Genomic DNA, 20537 nt, shown 5'->3' on the forward strand with positions numbered 1-20537 from the left:
TGTCTTTTGGCTCATTATTCCCTGCAAACCTCATAGAAGGATTTGTTGCATATGGGTCCTTAAGATGATCTTATACAATCCTGTTTTGAAAATGTGATTTTTTTGAAATCCAACATCCTATAGAGAAATTAGGTAACAGTTTTGAATTGAACATCTTCGAATAACTGGCATTAAATATAGAACCTTGGAGGGGGAGGGATAAATTAGGAGGTTGGGATTAACATATATACACACTACTGTATATAAAGTAGAAAAAAATACAGAACCTTGAAGATATTTTGCAGTAATTTTAGAAAGGATATGCATAGAAGCTTTTTCCTGTATATTAGCAAATATTAAGTGATGTTACAGTATATGGGAACAATTTTATTACTGTAAATATCTACATTGGGGGGTTGCTATATAGTACCTGTTAGAAAAGTGTTAAAAGGCAACTCGGGAAAAACAAAGATGGAATCCAGGAGGAATATGAAAATATCTAAAAATGTAAATTTTCTATTCTCTCCATTAAATTTCCTTCCAGCCTAAATGGGGAGGGGGGGTAAAATATGTAAATATTTTGAGAAAACTTGGTCTTTTATTAACATTAATTTTTTTAAATGGAGCCCTTTATTCAAAAGAAATATTTTGTGGAATTCCAAAATATAAACAGATGAAAGACAAGCTATTCTGGTTCCATATAGAGGAGGGTTCAGTCAGTTCAGTCGCTCAGTTGTGTCCAACTCTTTGTGACCCCATTAACTGCAGCACACCAGGCATCCCTGTCTATCACCAACTCCCGGAGCTTGCTCACACTCATGTCCATCGAGTCAGTGATGCCATCCAACCATCTCATCTTACTTAAGCTGTAAGTTTATGGAGAGCAGTGATTGTGTCTTACTTATCTTTGCATCTCCTATGGTTCCTGACCCTGTTCTTGCATCCAAAATTTGGTATTGGTACTTCAACCACAAACTAGTACATACTTTTAAATATACCACTGTATAGACATAAAATATTTTCTTTAAACATTAGCCTATCTAAGAGACAGAATATTTTCATTAGCCTGGAAACTTCCACATATTCACTTATTAGATGATTCTTGAGCATCAGCTACTACCAGGCAGGCACTGTAGAGAACAATGACAGATGGCAGTTTCTGCCTTAAAGAAACTGCCAAGTCTGTGGAGGAAGATGAACAAGTAAACTGATAAAGGTCAGTATGCTATCAGCTGGGACAGGCTGCTGGAGGGCCTAGCAATGAGGTCTCCACCAGGCCTGGGTGGGTACCCCGGAAGGTTTCTGGGCTGATCCACCTTGCCTTCCTTCCCGTTGGTTCCCATTAGCAAGGCTCCCAGACATTTCTAGACCAGCTTAGGGGCCCAATCTCTGTGCCCCCATCGTAATTTGTGCTCATCAACGATCAACTATCAATCCCTATACCATACTGTCTTCTTGTCCATCATTACAAGGATGGGAACTTTTTAAAGGCAAGGATTGTATCTATCTGTGTTCAGCATTTTCCAGCTGTTGTTTGTTTAGAAAGGCATTTAGAGTTCCCATTATGAAGGCAGAAATGGTATTTGTCTCCGATTCTCCTTTTTTAAAATCAGCAATTATTTAATTTCTTCTCAAAATAATAATTGCAAGCTTCCAACTGCATGTCCGGTAACCATGCTGCAGCTGGTGGGGATGAGAGAAGCATGCTTATGATTTAGTTTGCAAATACTCAGCTGCACAGTAGTAGCAAGGAAAGGCAGCTTTGACAGTTAAAACTGTTAAAATCATTTCTGTTCTAGGCATTTATTTTCAGAATGTGAATTTGCGTAAAGAAGCATAAGAATTCTCATAGAACAAGTCAACAAGGAGTATAAAGAAGCTAACAGTTCTGAATGTTTATCTCTGCATGATCATCATAAATGGTTCTATTATTTGCATACATCTGATAAAAATGTTAACTGTGGCCTCAGATTTACTCCAGTAATCTGAAAGATGATAAGATGAAGTAAATATAATGAAAATTATATTATGGTTGTTTTAAGCCCCAAATTACTCACACCTGCATGCAGTATGTTATTTGGAGATAATGCCTGCAAGTGACAGGCTGGATTCTCTCCGGCCTCATCATTTAGAAAGAAAAAATACTGAACATTCTCAAAATAACCCACTGATGGTTAATGAAGTTGTCTGTAGAGAGACGCTTAGCAGTAGGGGTCAAAAGACTTTCTATCCAGGGCCAGACAGTAAAAATTTTCAGCTTTGCAGGCCATGTGACCTTCATGTCTGTTGTAACTCCTCAACTCTCCCACCACAGTGCAAAACCGCCATAAACTATGTGAGGGGCCAGGGGTGCTCTGTGTCAGTGAAATCTTACAGATGTCGGAATCTGAATTTCATGTAATTTTCACATGTCATGAGATGGTTTTTCTTTTGGTTTTCCAACTGTTTAAAAATGTAAAAACTATTCTTAGCCTGTGGTGGTTGGATCTGTGAATGAACCGTGGGTTGAATCTGGCCTGGAGCAGACTCCCAGATCACTAAGACCTGAGGATAAGGCATCTTGAATGTTAGCAACCACAGCTGTGCTCTCATCTGAATGCCTCCTCAAGGAGACACCTCTAAGCCTGACCACCAGAAGCCCTCTGGTAAGCTCAGCTAACGCTTAACACTACTGCGGGGGGGAGGTGATTACTGTAAGCCAGTATGCTTCGGGGTGGTGTGCTAGATAACTGACAGTCGCCATCAGTGTGTGGAATGCTGAGGCAGCTGTCTCTGGTTCATCCTGCACCCTCCGGTGGGGGAAGCGGCTTCTCCTCACAAAGTGCAGGCAAGCCTGTTTGGAAGCACCTGTAATTTGTGATACTGTTGCTAGTTTGGTTCTGAACACTACCCTGGCTCCATCTGCTCTGCCAGTGCAACAGCTGTTTTAAGAAATCTGTGTTCAAAATACTCCTCTTTTTCAGACTCTGTGGGAAGGCTTGCCAGTTTGGTTGCTAGAGGTCAAGCATTCAATTCCTGCCTCCTGTTACTAACACCAGAGGTGAGCCCTGACATTGCCCAGAGAGGGCACAGTGCAGGCAGCTAGGCAGCACTAGCCTCTGAGGACCCTGGTGTTCCCACCACCATGGCAGGGAGCGCCACGGTGATCCCAGGCTTCATCTTGCGGCTGGAGAAGAGGCTAGAGCCCAGCGCTCTGCTGGCCCCAAAACACCCAGCCCTCCTCTCCAAACTGGGTACCTGTGAGTTACTTGGTAAGTCTCAGTTTTAAATTCTCATCGCCCTTCAGAATAGGCAGTGCCTGGCCTGGGCAGGGGCTGTGGTCATTTTCTAATTGCTAACAAAGCAGGAAGTGTTCAGCAAAGTGAGGTCTTAGATGGACTTTATACACCATTTAAAGGTAGTGAATGTCTGTGACTAGGGAGCAAAGGGCAATTCTGGTGGTTGCTGGTGCTAAAGGGGTGAATAGGATAAAGAAGAGACACAGGAAACATGGTCACGTGGCATTTGGGCATAAGAAGAGAGAAAGGTACCTGGATAGAGGAGGGAGGTTTGGCTTTTCTCACACAGGCAGACCCCTGACCCCAGGAGGGTCCACTTACTGGCACAAAAAGCAGGGTGTCCGAGCCCTGAAGGGTCTTTTAGAAAGGAAACGCCAGCTCTGCAAGCATCACAGGAGCCTGGAAACAGGGTCTCTGAGCATGACATGGAGCTTCCATACTGGCAGACAACTTTGGGTGATCTTACACAAATATGGCTTTCTCTAAGCCTCATTTTCTGAAAGGAAATAATGCTGTCACAATTACCCTCACCTGCCACCCACAGAGATGATCCTAACCAACATGACGGTGAAGTACACCTAACCACGTGTATTTTATTTAATATGATGTGATTATATTACCACAATAAACAGTAATATAATTTTGTGCAAATATCTGATGTTAATATACCCTGCTCCTTATTAGATTTTCAAAGGCAACCGCTATAAAATCTTAACAGTGGAGAGTGGTCTCCAACCAAAGGCAGTAAACAACCCAGACTGCAATTATAAGAGAGGAAAACAGAAAATCTCACTAGTCGTAACTTCTTTCATGCTTGTTTTCCTTAGCTCTCTGATTTTGCTTTCCTGCTGCATTATACTCTTGGGTCCTTTTAAGCCCAAACTACAAATGGTTCATGAAAATCAGTATCTGTGCTCAATGAATACATTTTAAGAAAGGCTGCATGTGTTTCTATATGTATCACTAGGGTAAAGCTATGAATAGAAAGCATCATTTAATTTGCTGCAGTTTAGAATAATAATAAAAGCTTGCCTTTGCTGCATTAGAATAATACAAATGATTATTTGGAGGGTGGAGCAATATATAACAAGGAGAACAGGGAAAGTAGCCCACTCCTGATAAGAAGATGAGATCAACTCACCTAATTATTAAACATGTCAAGTATTTTCACTAAAAAGTTTTGAAAATATTAAGTTTAAACTCAGTAAAAGCAGCATTTAAATTAGTATTTTAATAATAATTTTTCCCTACAGTGAAACGAGTCTGCTCAACAAATGAGAGTTCAGCCCATCTCCAAATCATAAGCTAGACTATCTGAACGCAGGTCTTATGTATGCACCATTCAACAGCATCTGTAACCATGACTGTAATACTCATTTTCATAGATAAAGAAAGTTAGAAATTGAGGGGTAATGATGATAAGAATACTACAATTTCCATGTCGATTAGTTACACAAAGGAAATCAGGACTACTTGCCAATAGCCATACTAATTATATTTTCTAATTCTAGAAAAAGAAACAGGAAGTTTTAAATCAACAATCATGTCAAAGATCCCAAATTGACACCTTTTAAACCAAAAGCCATAAAAGAACTGTCAGATGTGTCCAAATATTCAAAACTTGAAACCTTGCATGGGCAAGAGATACCATAAAAAGGTAAATAAACCAATGTTAGACATGAAAAAAGAAATAAAAATGAAATAGGGTTCATTCTTGTAACAGTCACCAGACTTTTTGCACATTCTAGGAAAAAAGGAGGTTAACGGAAAAAATAGACAAATAGACAAAAGACAGGACTAGCTAATGGAGAGAAGAGCCAAATCTAAGTAGTTAACAAGCATAGGAAAACGTTCTCAAGTTTACCAGGATTCATGGAAATGCTAGTAAATGCAACGGTCAGCAGTAATACAGCTATCAAAAAAAGAACAGCAATTCCTACTGCTGGTAGAAATGCAAGGAAAAGGAATTCTCCCAGGGACTTCCCTGGCTAAGACTCCATGCTCCCAATGCAGGGGGACAGAGTTCAATCCCTGATCAGGGAACCAAGATCTCACAAGGATGGTAACTCTCAGAGGGGACTTTCATAATAAATAAGTGCTATGTATTCAGAAATAAAGATTCAGCAGTAAAAACATATTTCTTTCTATAAACTGAACTAGAAAGCCAAGAAAAAAGCATAGCCTATCTACTGTTTTCAATTTGTAACAGGACTTCAGTTTGTAATAACAAAAACATTTTGGAAAGGGTCATCTGTGCGTGGTAAAAATTTAAGCGTTCAAAGGATTATTTTGATAAAATATCTCCCAACCACTGAACACCCCATTCCTCTATCCCATGACACCAGTGCCCCAATTTTCCTTTGCTACTTCCAATTTTGCATATGAGCTTGCATGAGCATATAATTATATATTTACATATAATTTTGGTAACATTATTTATGATCTTTTGTAGTTGCCTATTCAAGACTAACTGTAGTCCCCTCACAATTTTTGGCTAATATAAGTTTTGATGGACACCTCTTTTGAAGACCAGCTTGTTTGGATCAACTCCTTCTGATGCAAAACATCTGTTTCATCATTTTCTTTCTTTCCCTCTCCTTTTCTGATTGCTTTTCAGCAAGTTTTGGCAGTGCGCTAGAGCTGCTGGTTGACCAGCTGAAGCAAATCCCTTTGAGTTTCTCCCTGAGTTGAGAGCCGTCCCTGAGTTATTTACTTGCCACTAAATCCTACAGTCTTGTTTATTCAATCCCTCCAAATCCCACTCTTCAAGTGGAAGACTGGGAATGGCCTTAAAACCAAGGCATTAAGAAGCTTGAGTTATTGATATACCCACTGTTACAGAGTGTAATAACGACTGGGACAGTAGCTAACTCATTTGCTAGTTTCCTAGATGAAATACCTCGTGTTCTCAGATTCTTCCTACACTTGCTCTGCAATGTCACAGTAAACTCCACTTCCTCTTGGCCTCATTTCTTCTCTGTTCAGCAAGAACTCTAGCTTCTATTACTGAGAGTACTCTCACAAAAGCAATGTAACTTCCTCCACTTCCACTAAATGAATCTGAGCTCAAGCTTGCAATTTATCTTTCTTCCTCTATGTCTGGTGAAGCCCTGTAGAACTATGTCATATTGCAGACTGCCATTATAGGTTCCTGGTTTCCAGACCAAATCTTTAATGCTGCTCATCAACCCTCTTATATACAGTACTACTGGGGATAATACTAATATTATTGAGGATACTGGTTGGCTGGATGTCACAGAACACCTGAATAACCACGGAAGATACAAGAAAGTCTGCCTCTCTTTCACAGAGGAATCCAAAACAGGGGGTCCCAGGCTAGGATGGTGTCTCTGCTCCTTGAGGCCATCCAAGGATACACACACAAGGCAAGTTCTCCAGATTTAAAGGATAAACAAACTCAACCTCTCAGTGGGAGGAACGGTGAAGCCACACTACAAAAGTTACACATACATGGAGGGGTAAAACAAAGTTGGGGACAAACTGCAATAAACCCACCCCAAATAAGTAAAAACCTTATTGTTTTTTATAATATATATTAAGTTCCTTTCTTTTAATTCAGCTCTTATTTACCTATTACTTTCTCATTTCCTCATCCTCTTATTTCACTTGAAAAAGGATAAGCTGCTTTTTTTTTTAACTACAGACATTAACTTATACTCTAGGGATTCATGAAAGGTCCCAGCTCCACAAGTAAGAAAACAAGCTAACAGTGGATAACAAATATAAATGAATTCCTCTGCATCTGGTGTAGAGCAACTGAAGAAGAGAATTAGTGAATCAGACAATGCAAAGGTCAATAATGACTTTAATGAGTAATTCTGGTAAAAGCGTTTCTGCACAGTTATGCAAATATAAAAACAGATATAAAAAGTTAACAAAAAGATTCCTTCTCTGCTTAAGGACATCTTAGAACAACCATGACTAAATTTAACTTGATATATATTTCAGAGCTTAAAACTCTAGAGACTGTAACAACTTTCTGCACAGCTTAACTTGAAGCACATGCACTTATTATTCTAACACTGGAAATACTTTCTTGACATGTGATTTGGTACTCTTATTGGTAAGCTTTGCCTTTTAAAAGTTTTATTAGGAGAAAATACAAGAAAAAAGTATCTATTCGGATTGCCCACCACTCTCTGAACATTATCTAGGAATAATACGATCTTAAAATAGCTCAATTTTGAAAATCACTGACAAAAATGCTGGAGTGTTATTTTAGGGATCTCTTTTTGAAAAAGAAATAAATATAAAAAAGTAGTTTTGTTCTGACAATGGTAAGAGGACATACGTTTGTACTGTTCACAAATTCAGTAAACAAGAGTTGCCTGCTTTAAGAGAACACTGAGAGAAGCAGAGAGGCCGACTCCAGGAGGCGCACTCATTCCAGGGTTTTACCTGGATTTTACCAGTGCATCTCTGAGAAGAGGTGCACATCCTACTCTCTCAGATATTTAATAATGAATGATCCTTTTCTTTACACATAAAAAATAAGCTTACCTCTTTGACAGCTCCAGTCTTAACTGGAAAGAAAAGGTTATTAGAAGAACCCAATTTTAGGTGCCTCAACTACATTTTATCAACACAAATAGCTCTCAGTGTTTTTTAAGAGAAGGGTTATTGGCACAGAGTATAAGATAATTCTAAACTGTGGGGGGACCATTCAAGACACTTAGCATTCCTGGTCCACTCACTAAAAACCAGCAAGTTTTCAAGGTCACTGTTACAAGACATACCCATCCATTTCCAACTGGATGGATGGTTGGCCTTAGAGTGTCATGGACTGCCCCTTGATGAGAACCACTGAGTTAGATGATCCAAGATTAATATCTATTAACTTCATGGCTTCCACAGAAAGCAACTGCTGCATTACCTTCAGTAACAATGACTGAAGAAAAACACTTAAAACAAACAAACAAACAAAAAAACCTTGCATTTAAATACTATTTTGGAAAGATAGGCTGATTTCTTCAAATCCATGGTGATCTGAAAGGACTAGATGCACAATGTGCAATGCTTATTTGTCCCCAAATGCACACATACATTCACAGGAAAATGCCTGTTCACCATCTGCTGGCATGTCTTACCCATTTATCTTTAGTATAAAAATACGTCCGTCCACTACAATAAGATAAAAAAACATGTAGATCTTCTTAATAAATTCCCTCACACTGATGTTCCTGGAAACTGCTGTTGTCTTTGCTCCAAAACTTGCTGATTTAATAGCTGCTGCTGTTTCTGTAAAAACTGTACCACTTCTGGACTTCTTAGTAATGACTTAAAAAGGAGAAAGAGAAAATGTTTATTAATAGCAGTATTCTTATGAGATTGTATTCATGCTATAAAATTACTCTGCTATATCCTTATACCCAATACAATATACTTACAAAAAAAAATTCCTGAATTCATTTCTTCATCTGATGAGCTGCAATTAAACTTCAAACTAATAATAATAAAATCTGGTATTCATGCATCAAATACTAAAATCTAAAACTCACTGGGGAGGCCTGACTTTATTGGTGACTTTGCACACAAAGGAAATGCTTTTATGATATGCCAGCATGTATATTCTTTATGTAACATAAGGGCCAAGAAGAGCGCTGGCCCAAGATTACAGCAAGGAAAAAAAAAAGGAAAAGACCCCATGTAAACATGGCAGTTAAATTCCAGGTTAGAAACATATACATTTTTAGCTCAATTCCAGAAAAATAAATGACCCAATCAAAAAATGAGCCAAAGAACTAAACACACATTTCTCCAAAGAAGACATATAGATGGCTAACAAACACATGAAAAGATGCTCAACATCACTCATTATCAAAGAAATGCAAATCAAAACCATAATGAGGTACCATTACACGCCAGTCAGAATGGCTGCTATCCAAAAGTCTACAAGCAATAAATGCTGGAGAGGGTGTGAAGAAAAGGGAACCCTCTTACACTGTTGGTGGGAATGCAAACTAGTACAGCCACTATGGAGAACAGTGTGGAGATTCCTTAAAAAACTGGAAACAGAACTGCCATATGACCCAGCAATCCCACTCCTGGGCATACACACCAAGGAAACCAGATCTGAAAGAGACACGTGTACCCCAGTGTTCATCACAGCACTGTTTATAATAGCCAGGACATGGAAGCAACCTAGATGTCCATCAGCAGATGAATGGATGAGGAAGCTGTGGGACATATACACCATGGAATATTACTCAGCCATTAAAAAGAATACATTTGAATCAGTTCTAATGAGATGGATGAAACTGGAGCCCATTATACAGAGTGAAGTAAGCCAGAAAGAAAAACACCAATACAGTATATTAACGCATATATATGGAATTTAAAAAGATGGTAACGATAACCCTATATGCAAAACAGAAAGAGGGACACAGATGTAGAGAACAGACTTTTAGACTCTGTGGGAGAAGGCGAGGGTGGGATGTTCTGAGAGAATAGCATTGAAACAAGTATACTATCAAGGGTGAAACAGATCACCAGCCCAGGTTGGATGCATGAGACAAGTGCTCAGGGCTGGTGCACTGGGATGACCCAGAGGTATGGGATGGGGAGGGAGGTGGGAGGGGGGTTCAGGATGGGGAATACATGTAAATCCATGGCTGATTCATGTCAATGTATGGCAAAAACCACTACAATATTGTAAAGTAATTAGCCCCCAACTAATAAAAATAAATGAAGTAAAAAAAGAAAGAAACATATACATTTTTGACAAGTACTGGAACTCAAGTTCCTCGCACTAGCTTACTAAGTCTTTTGGAAGAAATTAAAAATGATGTATGTCTGTGTGCATAGGTATGTGTGTGTAAATATAGGTATACATACATAATAAAAGTAGTATTAGCATACTACCAAAACTTCAGAAAAGAAATACAACTGCTCTAAAACAACTAATAAGTTTTAAACACTGACCATTTTTAAATAGTTATACTCACATGACAAATGTAAGACTAATATGTTTTTATTAAAATATTTATATAAATTTATAAGGAAGAAAAACCTTGAGCCTAATATACTGAACAAGATAAACCAAATAAGATGGAAATACTATCATTAAACACTGATTTTAAAATTTAACATTATAGCATAGTGTATTTCCTATTTATTAAATGCTTTTGTTTAAAATTTGTAAATACTGCCCAACCTTTATTTAGTAAATGTATAACAGTCTACTCAGCTGTTATGAGGCTGCTGAACAATTAAGTTTTTTAAATTACTATTTTACTATCTGTGATAAATACTTTTCTGGCAGTGTCCTTACACTTAACTTTATCTATATTTAAGATTCATTTCCTGTGCATGTCTTCACAGTAAAATGATCTCTGAGTGAAGGAATGACCATTTTAAGGACTCTTAATACAGACTGCCCAACTGCTTTCTTTAATTAATATTATAATAATTATTACATTAGTGTTGTGCTAATTTAAGATGCCATCAGAATGAGAGTCCCTTTCATGGAGTCCTCAACATCACTGTGTGTTATCATTTAAACAATTTTCACTTATTGAACTGTTTATTATGTGATTTTTACTGATATGAAACACATTTCCGGATCATGTAAGGGAAGCACTTCTGCTTTTTTCTGTTTATATTTTTTTTTGCAATGTATTGAGGGCAAAATTTTTCTTCATCAATCTGTATGACAAAAATATCAACCATATCAACCATTGTCTTTTATATATGTGTTTCAACTCTTTTTCCTGTTATTTTCAAGTTTGCATTTTTATTTTTATGCTGCCATTTTTTACTACAGTACTCATTTTTATGTAGCTAAATTATATTTTCTCTGTAATTTTGTCTTTATGAGATTCCAATGTATACTGGCAGAGGCACAGTTCTATTCTGGACCAATTTAACACAGTATCACAGTTATAAACTGACAACCAGTTTAAAACCACAATTTTAAACTGATAACCAGTTTAAAAATCTCAAAAGTTGAACAGTTCCAATTATAACAAACAAATGTGTTAGGTTTGGAACTACTGTACAAACAGATATTTACCAGTCTTTTTTGATTTAACACTTGTTCTAAAAGAGTAGGTCTTGCAGGTCGATCTCCAAAAGATCCCGTTTTTTGTTTTACAATGGAGAGTATGTTGTCTGCACTTTCCTGGGATAAAAGATAAAATGCAAATAGGATTAAGTGTTGGTATAATAGTCCATGATTACAGGCATTTCAATGATGCTTTGCTTCTCTTCCTTCTTGCCCAGATCCTGGGAGCCTTTGGGAAAGTCCCTCTTTAAGTCCCTAGGCAAAGTGTTGACAGTTATTTTATATAACACGCCTCCCTCCCTCACCCTCCGGGATTTCCAACCTGGGACCTTCAGTCTCCAGAAGTTCTCAAGAATCAACAGAGGGGCAGGGATGGAGGAAGGGGACCTATTTTAATAGCTGTGAGCGATTTTCAATATTACAAAACAATGCCAAGTGGAAAGGGAACACTGTCCTCAGATAAAGCTATCCAGGTCAAACAGTCTTACTGCCTTTGGATGGATTATGTGAACTCAAAGGCCATTTATATAGTGATAACGAAACATTCTTCACTGCTTTTTTTGCCCAACAAAACAATAAACAAATTAACACCAACCAAAAAATGGGGTGGGCAGTAAAATATTACTTAAAGAAAAACAATTGATACACAAAGATTTCAAAATGTGGAAGTCACCAGGAGAAAAATGACAAACTGGCTTTGAAAAGACTGGCAAGCACTGGAGTAAGTAAGCTCCTGCCACTGGTATAGACAAAACAGGTAAAGTCCTGAAATCACACCAGATCCTGAGGCATCCTTACTCAAAATCAGCAGCACTTACTACCAACTATGTTCCCCCAGTTACCTGGTAGGATCTTAAATACTTACAATCTTCCTGGCCAACAAAAATGTTAAGTTTACTGAAACATTCTGACTCTATAAAACGCTGACCACATCCAAAAATTCTGACAAATATAAAGTCACATAAGCCATGATTTGTATAAATTTACTCTTATTCTACTCTTCATCTAAAGATTATTTAGATGTTGAGCTGTTTTTTTCTCTTGAGCTTTTTCTTTTTTAACATTTCCAATTTTATTTTATTTATTTTTGGCCATGCCATGTGGGATCTTAGTTCCCCAGCCAGGGATCAAATCTATGCTCCCTGCACTGGGAGTGCAGAGTCTTAACCACTGCACCACCAAGGAAGTCCTTTGACTTTCTTTCTACTGGCCTCTAAGTTACCTATTAGAATATTTGCCTTATCTCTTTCACTATGAGTTTATCAATCTAATGTTAAAAAAATATTCAATCCCTAACCATTTAAAGCCTCACCCAAAAAAAAAAAAAAAAAAAAACCTGTAAAAAGAAGACTCTAATACTCAGAGAAAACAAAAATAACTTCTTTCTCTCTCCCCACAAGATTAACTTCTTATGGGACTGATTCATTCTTATGTGCACTAGATGCTGAAATTGACAGTGGAGGTCCCTTATTCTTACCACCTCACACACATCACTATGCATTAATACATTCAGAATGTTAGTAACACAAAATCACAGAAGCTTGTAGTGAAAATAACCTTCAGTTATCCAGCCCAAACTTCTCCAAGTGTTGGAATTATAGAAACCTTCAACACTTTTTGTTCTAAGGAGTTACCAACTTTTGAAGCTACACACCCTGAATATTCATTGGAAGGACTGATGCTGAAGCTGAAACTCCAATACTTTGGCCAACTGATGTGAAGAACTGACTCATTAGAAAAGACCCTGATGCTGGGAAAGACTGAAGGTGGGAGGAGAAGGGAACGACAGAGGATGAGATGGTTGGATGGCATCACCGACTCAACGGACATGAGTTTGAATAAACTCTAGAAGTCGGTGATGAACAGGGAGGCCTGGTGTGCTGCAGTTCATGGGGTCGCAATGGGTCAGACACAACTGAGTGACTGAACTGAACTGATTTGGTTCTGGGTTACTAACATTTAGGTGGCATTTTCTTAGATTGAGATGAAACACATAACCCTTGTGACTCACCTGAGTCCTGGTTACTTCAGAACTATGCAAAATAACTCTGCTGCTTCTTCCAAATGACAGCCTTCTTAGAAATTTTATGACAATGATCAATCCCACAGGTCACTGCTTTCATCCCTGGCTCCGTTCTGTGTCACTCACACAGCACCATTTTTAGATACATGGACTAAACATTATATACATCTGTTCCTCATTTAACCTTGATTTGTGTCAGGAATACTAATTTTTTTTTTTTTTTTAGGAATACTGATTTTTAAATACCTTAATTTCTAATCTTGCTACTCATACTATGGCAGCACACACCGTCACCACCTACCAGTCCTTCTATAGCTATTTCCTAAAAAGTCTCTAAATTGAGAGGCCCTTGATTTTAACCCACACCATTACAATAGGAGCCCTTGTTACTGCCTAACTAGGAACTTGCTTTTGAAGCCTCCAAATTCAAATCCCACTGCCTGGCATTCAGTATCATATAAAAACTGGCTTCAAACTCTTTCCAAATTTATCTTTTGTGAATTTTCCACACAGATACTCCACTTTAGCTAGAAAGGTCCCCTTGCTAGCTCCTGTATTCCCACTTCCCCTTCCTTTACTAAGACGTGCTTCTCTTTCTTTTTACCACCAAAAGTCGAGGGAAACGGGATAGCGTGGGGATAAGACTGAAGGTTCTAGAACCAGACTGCTTGGGTTTGAGTACTTGCTGGCTGCATGATCTGGGCCAAGTTACTTGACCTCTCTTTGCCTCAGATTCCACTTATGGAAAGTAAAGTATCTCTCTCACTGTTGAAGGGGGTGAGACTCCATTTATAGCTGAGCACTGTGCCTGGCATATAAGAAACTTAGCTGATTAAACACAAACTATTAGCTGTTCTTTCTAGCTTATATTGAGTTGTATTTTCTCTGCAAAGCCTTTCTAGAATATCTCAGCCTACAGTGATCTATCCTCTCCACTACTAAAGCAGCACTTATAGTTGGCCCTTACTGTATCCTGACTGTTCCCGTTAGTTCTTTTCTTTACACTCAGTTCAACAAAGACTTAGAGCTCCTGATTCCTCAAACTGATAGTGTCCTTTAAGTAAATGGCTATTATTTGTTTCGCATAGCAATTCTCTTTCCTAAGAAATCATGCAAGTTATTTCAGAATAGGAAAAAGTATGTTTCTTTTTGTAGGGGGTGGAGGGAGAGATTCTAATTCAGTTATCTACTTGCCTTTTATGTATTTTCCTCAAACTGTAGGTGTAAATGTGTGACAAAAGAAAAAGAAAGTGGTTACAGTTAAAACATTTCCTTCCTGAAAAGAAGTATATCATCTTCTCACTCTGTAAAGAATTCTGAAGTGAATGAGTACCTTTGGAACAGAGGGTCAAACGACTACCCTTACTTTCATTCTTGAATAAGGGAGATGCTTATTTACTCAGAACTGGAGTACTAAGAATAAAGTTAACTGAGAGACACCGAGAACAGAACTAAGCACTATTAAGAAGAACAGAGTACTGAGATGAGATTAAGAATATAACACAAAGAATACTAACAAAAGTACTCTTTTTTCCACTTTAGCTGGTGGAAAGGTGCTGAGAACAGGGTACTAAGATTAGGTATACTTAAGAAAAGAATACTGAGAATAGGGTAGTGAAAAAAGGAAGAGCTCACCTTCTTTAAAGAACCGATTTCAGCTGGGTGCCTAAGTCTCTTTGCCTGCTCCTCCAATGATGGATCAGCTCAATTTACTACCTGCCCTTCCAGCCCGTATCCCAGATCTTTGAAATTACAGCTTTGCTACCATGTCACGCCATTTTCATTGAGATTTACTCATCTCTACAAGGGTGCACCAAAACCGTTCAGCCTTTGCCTACGTTTGCATAAACTTTCTGAGGGCAAGCACTCGCTAACTTTCAGCCACAAGTCCAGCCACGGAAACCTGGCCCCTTTGGGAGCCGGTGGGCAGGCTCTGGAGCTGCGGTTTGCGGCAGGAGTTGGGTCTCTCTCCACCTCCCACTCCCCCAGACCCCAGGCCATACCTCCAGTTTGACGTTTCCTGAGCTGCCAGACGCGCCGGCCCCACCGCAGTTCAGGGCCTGGTCGCTTTTCTTTTTCTTGTATTTGTCCTTGTACATCTTGTTGCGGTGCTTCTTGCACATCCACGGCTTGCGCTGCTTGGCCACCTGACTCGTGGTCTCGCTGCAGCCCTCGTACGTGCAGGTCTTGCTCAGGCCGCCGCCGCCGCCGCCGCCACCGCTACCCCGTCTCCGGGCTCCCCCGCCGCCGCCCTCGCCCCCCGAGTGGGTCTCCTCGTCCTCCAGATCCTCCAAACTGGCTGTGCTCTCGCCTCCTCCCGGGGGGTCTGAGGTGTCCAGCAGGTCGGCCTCGTCCTCCCCCGCCTCCTCCTCGCCATCCCCGGCCACTTCGCACAGGTACCGAACGGGCTTGCCGGGTCCGCCGCTGCCCCCCAGGGCCGGAGCCTGCCGCAGGACGCCCTCGGCCGCGGCTTCGTCCTGCCCTCCACAGGGGTGCATCACCAGCAGCGCGAACTGCGAGGCCGCGGAGCCCGGGACCGGGGCAGGAGCCAGGACCTGGCCCGGAGCAGGGGCGGGGGCTCCGGGGCGGAGCGCGCCGCTGGCGGCACCCGGCCCCGCGCCTTCGGTGACACCCTGCACCTCCGTGCTGCTGAGACTTAGGTGTTGGGGATCCACGACCCCGGCCTTTCAGCACCTGCCGGACACAACTGCACCTAGCAAACAAGCTTCCCCGGACCGCGAGAAATACCCGAGAGGGCTCCGCGACGGCGCCCCACTGCGCCTGCGCGTGTGCCGCCGGCGCGTGAGCGTCTCTACGCTCCGTGGCCTTTAGAGAACCCGGCGTCTCTGAGGGGTGGGGCTGAGCTGTCGCTCGAGGGGCTGACTGCGCATGTGCGGTTGGCAGTGGCGGGAGATTGCCGCGTCGCGCGGGGCGGGGTCTCGCGTCTGGTGCAGCGTGCACTTGAGGTTTTGAGGAGCTGGGCCCGGCGCCGCTTTTTGACTGGAACCAACTCTGCCTAAAATGTTTCAAAGCACTTTTGTACTGGAACTCCACAGTGTAAATTCACATTGTTCATGAGCCTTCTTGTGCGGCATCAGGACCCGCGTTATAATTATTCACCCCACCCTGACAGGAATGGGAGCTGATGGCCAATGAGCTGTGGCCGTGTCGCGACCAGGCCCCACTAGATAGCAGTCAGTGAAGGTAGAGGCGGCCGATGTGAACATGGTACCACCGAGGAGGAGTGAACCAGACCCAGGACGGGATGTATTTCTTTGGAGAACTAAAGGGTTTACTCTTGAAGCCTTTTTCTTTCTTGGAAATTGGTTTATCGTACGTGGCCTTTGGGTTTCCCAGGCGGCTCAGTGGTAAAGAATCCGCCCGCCAATGCAGGAGACAAAGGAGACTTGGGTTGGGAAGATCCTCTGGAGGAGGAAATGGCAACCCACTCCAGAATTATTGCCTGGAAGATCCAGTGGACAGCGGAGCCCGATGGGCTACGGTCCAGGGAGGTCGCAAAGAGTCGTTGGTGGTTGAGGACGCACAGCACGTGGCCTTTGCTTTGACCTCTAAGGTAAGTCTTCAGTACAGTTTTCACGAACTAAAGTGACGTGAATGTGTGAATAGGGTTATCGAATGGCAAACGTTAAAAAAGACAATGATCTGTCATTCCTACCAGTTGTTATGCAATTGCTGGTCACTGAATCTGGACTCAATCAAATCGCATCCGGTCGTGTCCTGAGCAAAACTGTCAGGTAGATGATGTGCTCTCTCCTTTTTTTTTTTCTTCCTCCTTCTCTTGTCAGAGTTCCCATTCCAGCCATTAGAAAGGAAAGCGATGGTTACCCAACAAATGATAAATCTGTCCACAGGAAAGTGTTTGGATGTTGCTATGTGGGTGGGTCTTAACTACATTAAAAAAATTTTTTTAAACACTTTATTTCTAAAAAAATTATTAACCATCATCTGAGGCTTCAGCAAGTTAGTCTTTTCATGTGACTAGAGCCAGTTGATGGAAGCCTGATGGTGGAGTGTCTTGCCCCAGTGTTGATGGCTGCTGGTTGATTCGTGTAGTAGTTGCTAAAACCAGCTACGTTTTAAGGAGAGGAAGAAGGTTTGGAATACACCAACCTGGGTGGCACTATCCTGTGTGACCAGGGCTAGTTAGTTATCTCTGTGAGCTTCAGTTTTCTTGCTGGTAAAATGGGCAGTTGGTTGTGTGTTACAGCCAGTGGATGGAAGCTCGCTGTTATACTTTATACTTTATATATTGTTACATTAAATTATATAAATACATTTAATATATTAAATTACATAAATTTACAAGTAATTTATGTTAAAAACAAAGATCACAAAACTCAAAACTCATCTCTTAGTAATTGTTTTACTGGTAGCTACGCTGATAAGATGAATTATGTTGGTTGTATCTGTATGTGGAAGTACTGTTTATTGGTGTGATACTGCCTATCTCTTCTCAACTCTGCATTCAGAGATGTGTTGGTAGCTTGAAACCAGCCATTATGGAAGTATTAACACCATGGAAATCATCAAATGCTACAAAAAAGGGCTTGAATTTATTGTTGGTTGTCTCTAGACTTAAGAAAGTGATAGCAAAAATGTTAATGAAGATTAAAGTTAAAATGTTTCATGTCTGTGGCTGTCATATAGTCATTACCACCCACCCATAATTGAGGAAATATTCTTTCATTCTTTGACAACTGTCATGATTGATTTCAGCAAAGAAGCTGCTTACTTCAGTGAAGAACAAGTGAAGTTCTGGCATACATCTTCATTGTTTCACTTTTGTCCTGAAAGTAAATAAAAATATCAGCCAACATTCTTGTCAGAACTACACTCTTGGTCAATAACATGCACAGCTTCTTTCCTGTATTAGCCAGATATCAAGCATTTATTTATTGTTTGAATTTGTGACACTGTTGTTGGTGAAATAATTTTAAAAACTGATAGTGTATTTTGCAAGAAATAGCAAGTCACACCAAAGTATAAGTGTTTGGAGTTTACAATTAAAAGTCATGTATTGTATTATTGATTGTAAATTGTGTGCTAAGCATTCTTTATATCAGTTAACCGGTTTAAAAAAATACTAGCACATCACTGAGGGAAGTACTATTTAAATCCTGGTACAAATTCCTTTTATATAGTATTCAATAAATGATAGCAGCTTGGTTTTTTTTTAAGTTTTATTGAGACATAATTTACACACCATTAAAGAACTTTGTAAGTGAACAACTTAATGGTTTTTAGTGAACTTATAGAGTTGTTAAACCATCACCACACCCTAGTTTTAGAACATTTTCATCACCTATGTATATAAGATCCTCCTGTCCATGCTCAGTCAACCCTGCTCCTTCTCCCAGCCCCAGGAAGTCATTAATCTACTTCACATTGCTACAGATTTGCCTTTTGTGGGCATTTTATATAAATGTAATCATATAATACATGGTCTTTTGTACCTGGCTTCTTTCACTTAGCATAAATGTTTTTAAAATTCATCTACTTTGTTAATTGTATCAGTAGTTTGTTTCCTTTTATTGCAGAATATTATTTCATTGCTTTGTTTGTCTGTTTACCATTGGAGGACATTTGGATTCTTTCCAGCAATGTTCCATAATAGCAACAAGTTTTTTATCTAAGATTTAGCTTATAATGGGCTCTCAAACTATTTCCTGAATGAATATATTAACAAGTGAATGAGTCAAGGTGAAAGAAGGAACCTGGATGGACACAAGACTTTTGGGCTCTAGGCCTGGCTCTGTCCCCAAGTGTTAGGGCGACTGACCAGGTGGTGACGTGGGCGCTCTGGGCTCTGGGTCTCTGGGCTTTCGTTTCTCAGCTATAAAATGATCAAGTTGGTCTAAATGATCTGTAAGCTCTGTCCTGAGTTTAGATTATAATATACTGTAATGGTCAGTGTTTAGGCCCATTCCTTGGGATCCTGATTCTATTGGTCTGGTGTGGGACTGGGCATGTATACTTTTAGAAAGCTCTCTAAGTAATTCTAGTAAGTAGTCAAGAGTGAGAACCACTGGTTTATCTGCTAAAGTTAAAATGTAATCTAGTAGATTTATGTATGCAAACAGATAAGAGATTCATTAACACAGTATATTTGTCACCAACCAATAGGATTTTGCATATATAGTACTTATAAAATGGTAGAAACTCAGATTATAGTCAAAGTAAAATTTTAACAATATTTCTATTCATTTATCATCTTTGAAAAATTTACTACTAAAGACAAGGCATTGTATAAATTCTGAGGGGCTTTTTCATTTCCTCTATTGATTGCTTTACTGTTTCTCCATAACCATGTACCTTTTTTCATCTGTGTTTTTGAAAACAATGCTTATCTGTAATCAGGAGAGTTCCTTTAAATGGGAAACTGAGATGAAGAAGTGAAGGTTTTCTTTCACAGTGTTTGGTTTATATGGGCTTTTTAGCTGCCTGTTAAAGGGGACTCACATTCTGAGAGGGAATATGCTGCCTGTTAGGAAGATCTGCTGAGACACAGAAGAAGGTAGTGAACATGAGGATTCCCAGAGGGAAGTTGAGCCTATGAAGCTGGATTGGAGACATAGCTTGAACAAGTTAAACTGGGAACAGGGACCTTCTGCCTAAAAATAATTGATTGCATATAGAGGTAGACATGAACCAAAGGAAAGTTTGAAGTATTCAGAAGGCTCCCAGGAGACCTGAGTGTGAGAGGATGATATTGTATAGACTAAAGTGATTGAAGAACAATTACAGAAATATGCCAGAGAGCTGGGAACAAACAGCTCCAATGAAGGCTGGAGAGAGTGCAACATGTCATCATAGTTAGCAAATATTTAAATGAAGTCTCCCACTTTATATAAGTGATTTGAGGACCATGGCAATGACCAGAAGCATGCCCTGCAGTCTTTGGTGTTTGTCCTCTTGAAGTGTGTTTTGGCACCCCTCAGTCTCACTGCTGTGACAGGTGAGCCCATGAGCCACCTATTTCGCATGGGAATGACTCGTCATGTGGTGAGTCTGGGTCATCCCAGGAGCCTTGACAGACTGCGAGAGGCTCTTTGATGTCCAGCAACTCCTTACCTGTGCCCTCAGCCCATCTTACTGGCTGACTTTGTCCTTTAAAGTGCTCAGAATGCAATACACAGAGAACAGTAGTCCATTTCTTCTAGAACAGAATCACCAGTGCTTCATGGACACTTTGCAGTGTGCTTAAATCAGTGCT

General features: G+C 40.1%; 1 protein-coding gene across 1 annotated transcript; it reads right to left on the reverse strand.

Moving 5' to 3' along the window:
* Positions 1-7065: 7065 nt before the first annotated feature.
* Positions 7066-16108, reverse strand: RFXAP (regulatory factor X associated protein). Its single transcript, XM_070471329.1, has 3 exons — positions 15307-16108; positions 11290-11397; positions 7066-8555 (listed from the first exon to the last, which is right to left on the reverse strand). The coding sequence occupies exons 1-3, from the start codon at positions 15799-15801 to the stop codon at positions 8445-8447; spliced, it is 714 nt and encodes a 237-aa protein (XP_070327430.1). The 5' UTR covers positions 15802-16108; the 3' UTR covers positions 7066-8444.
* Positions 16109-20537: the final 4429 nt, after the last annotated feature.

This window comes from Odocoileus virginianus, chromosome 8, assembly GCF_023699985.2.
Source record: "Odocoileus virginianus isolate 20LAN1187 ecotype Illinois chromosome 8, Ovbor_1.2, whole genome shotgun sequence".
Classification (NCBI taxonomy): Eukaryota; Metazoa; Chordata; class Mammalia; order Artiodactyla; family Cervidae; genus Odocoileus; species Odocoileus virginianus.

Coding starts and splice junctions, on each gene's coding strand:
- RFXAP (XM_070471329.1), bottom strand. CDS start 15,801: ATGCACCCCTGTGGAGGGCAGGACGAAGCCGCGGCCGAGGGCGTCCTG. Junction 11,398..15,306: donor CAGGAAACGTCAAACTGGAG/GTATGGCCTGGG, acceptor CTTTTATCCCAG/GAAAGTGCAGACAACATACT. Junction 8,556..11,289: donor TGTTAAATCAAAAAAGACTG/GTAAATATCTGT, acceptor CTCCTTTTTAAG/TCATTACTAAGAAGTCCAGA.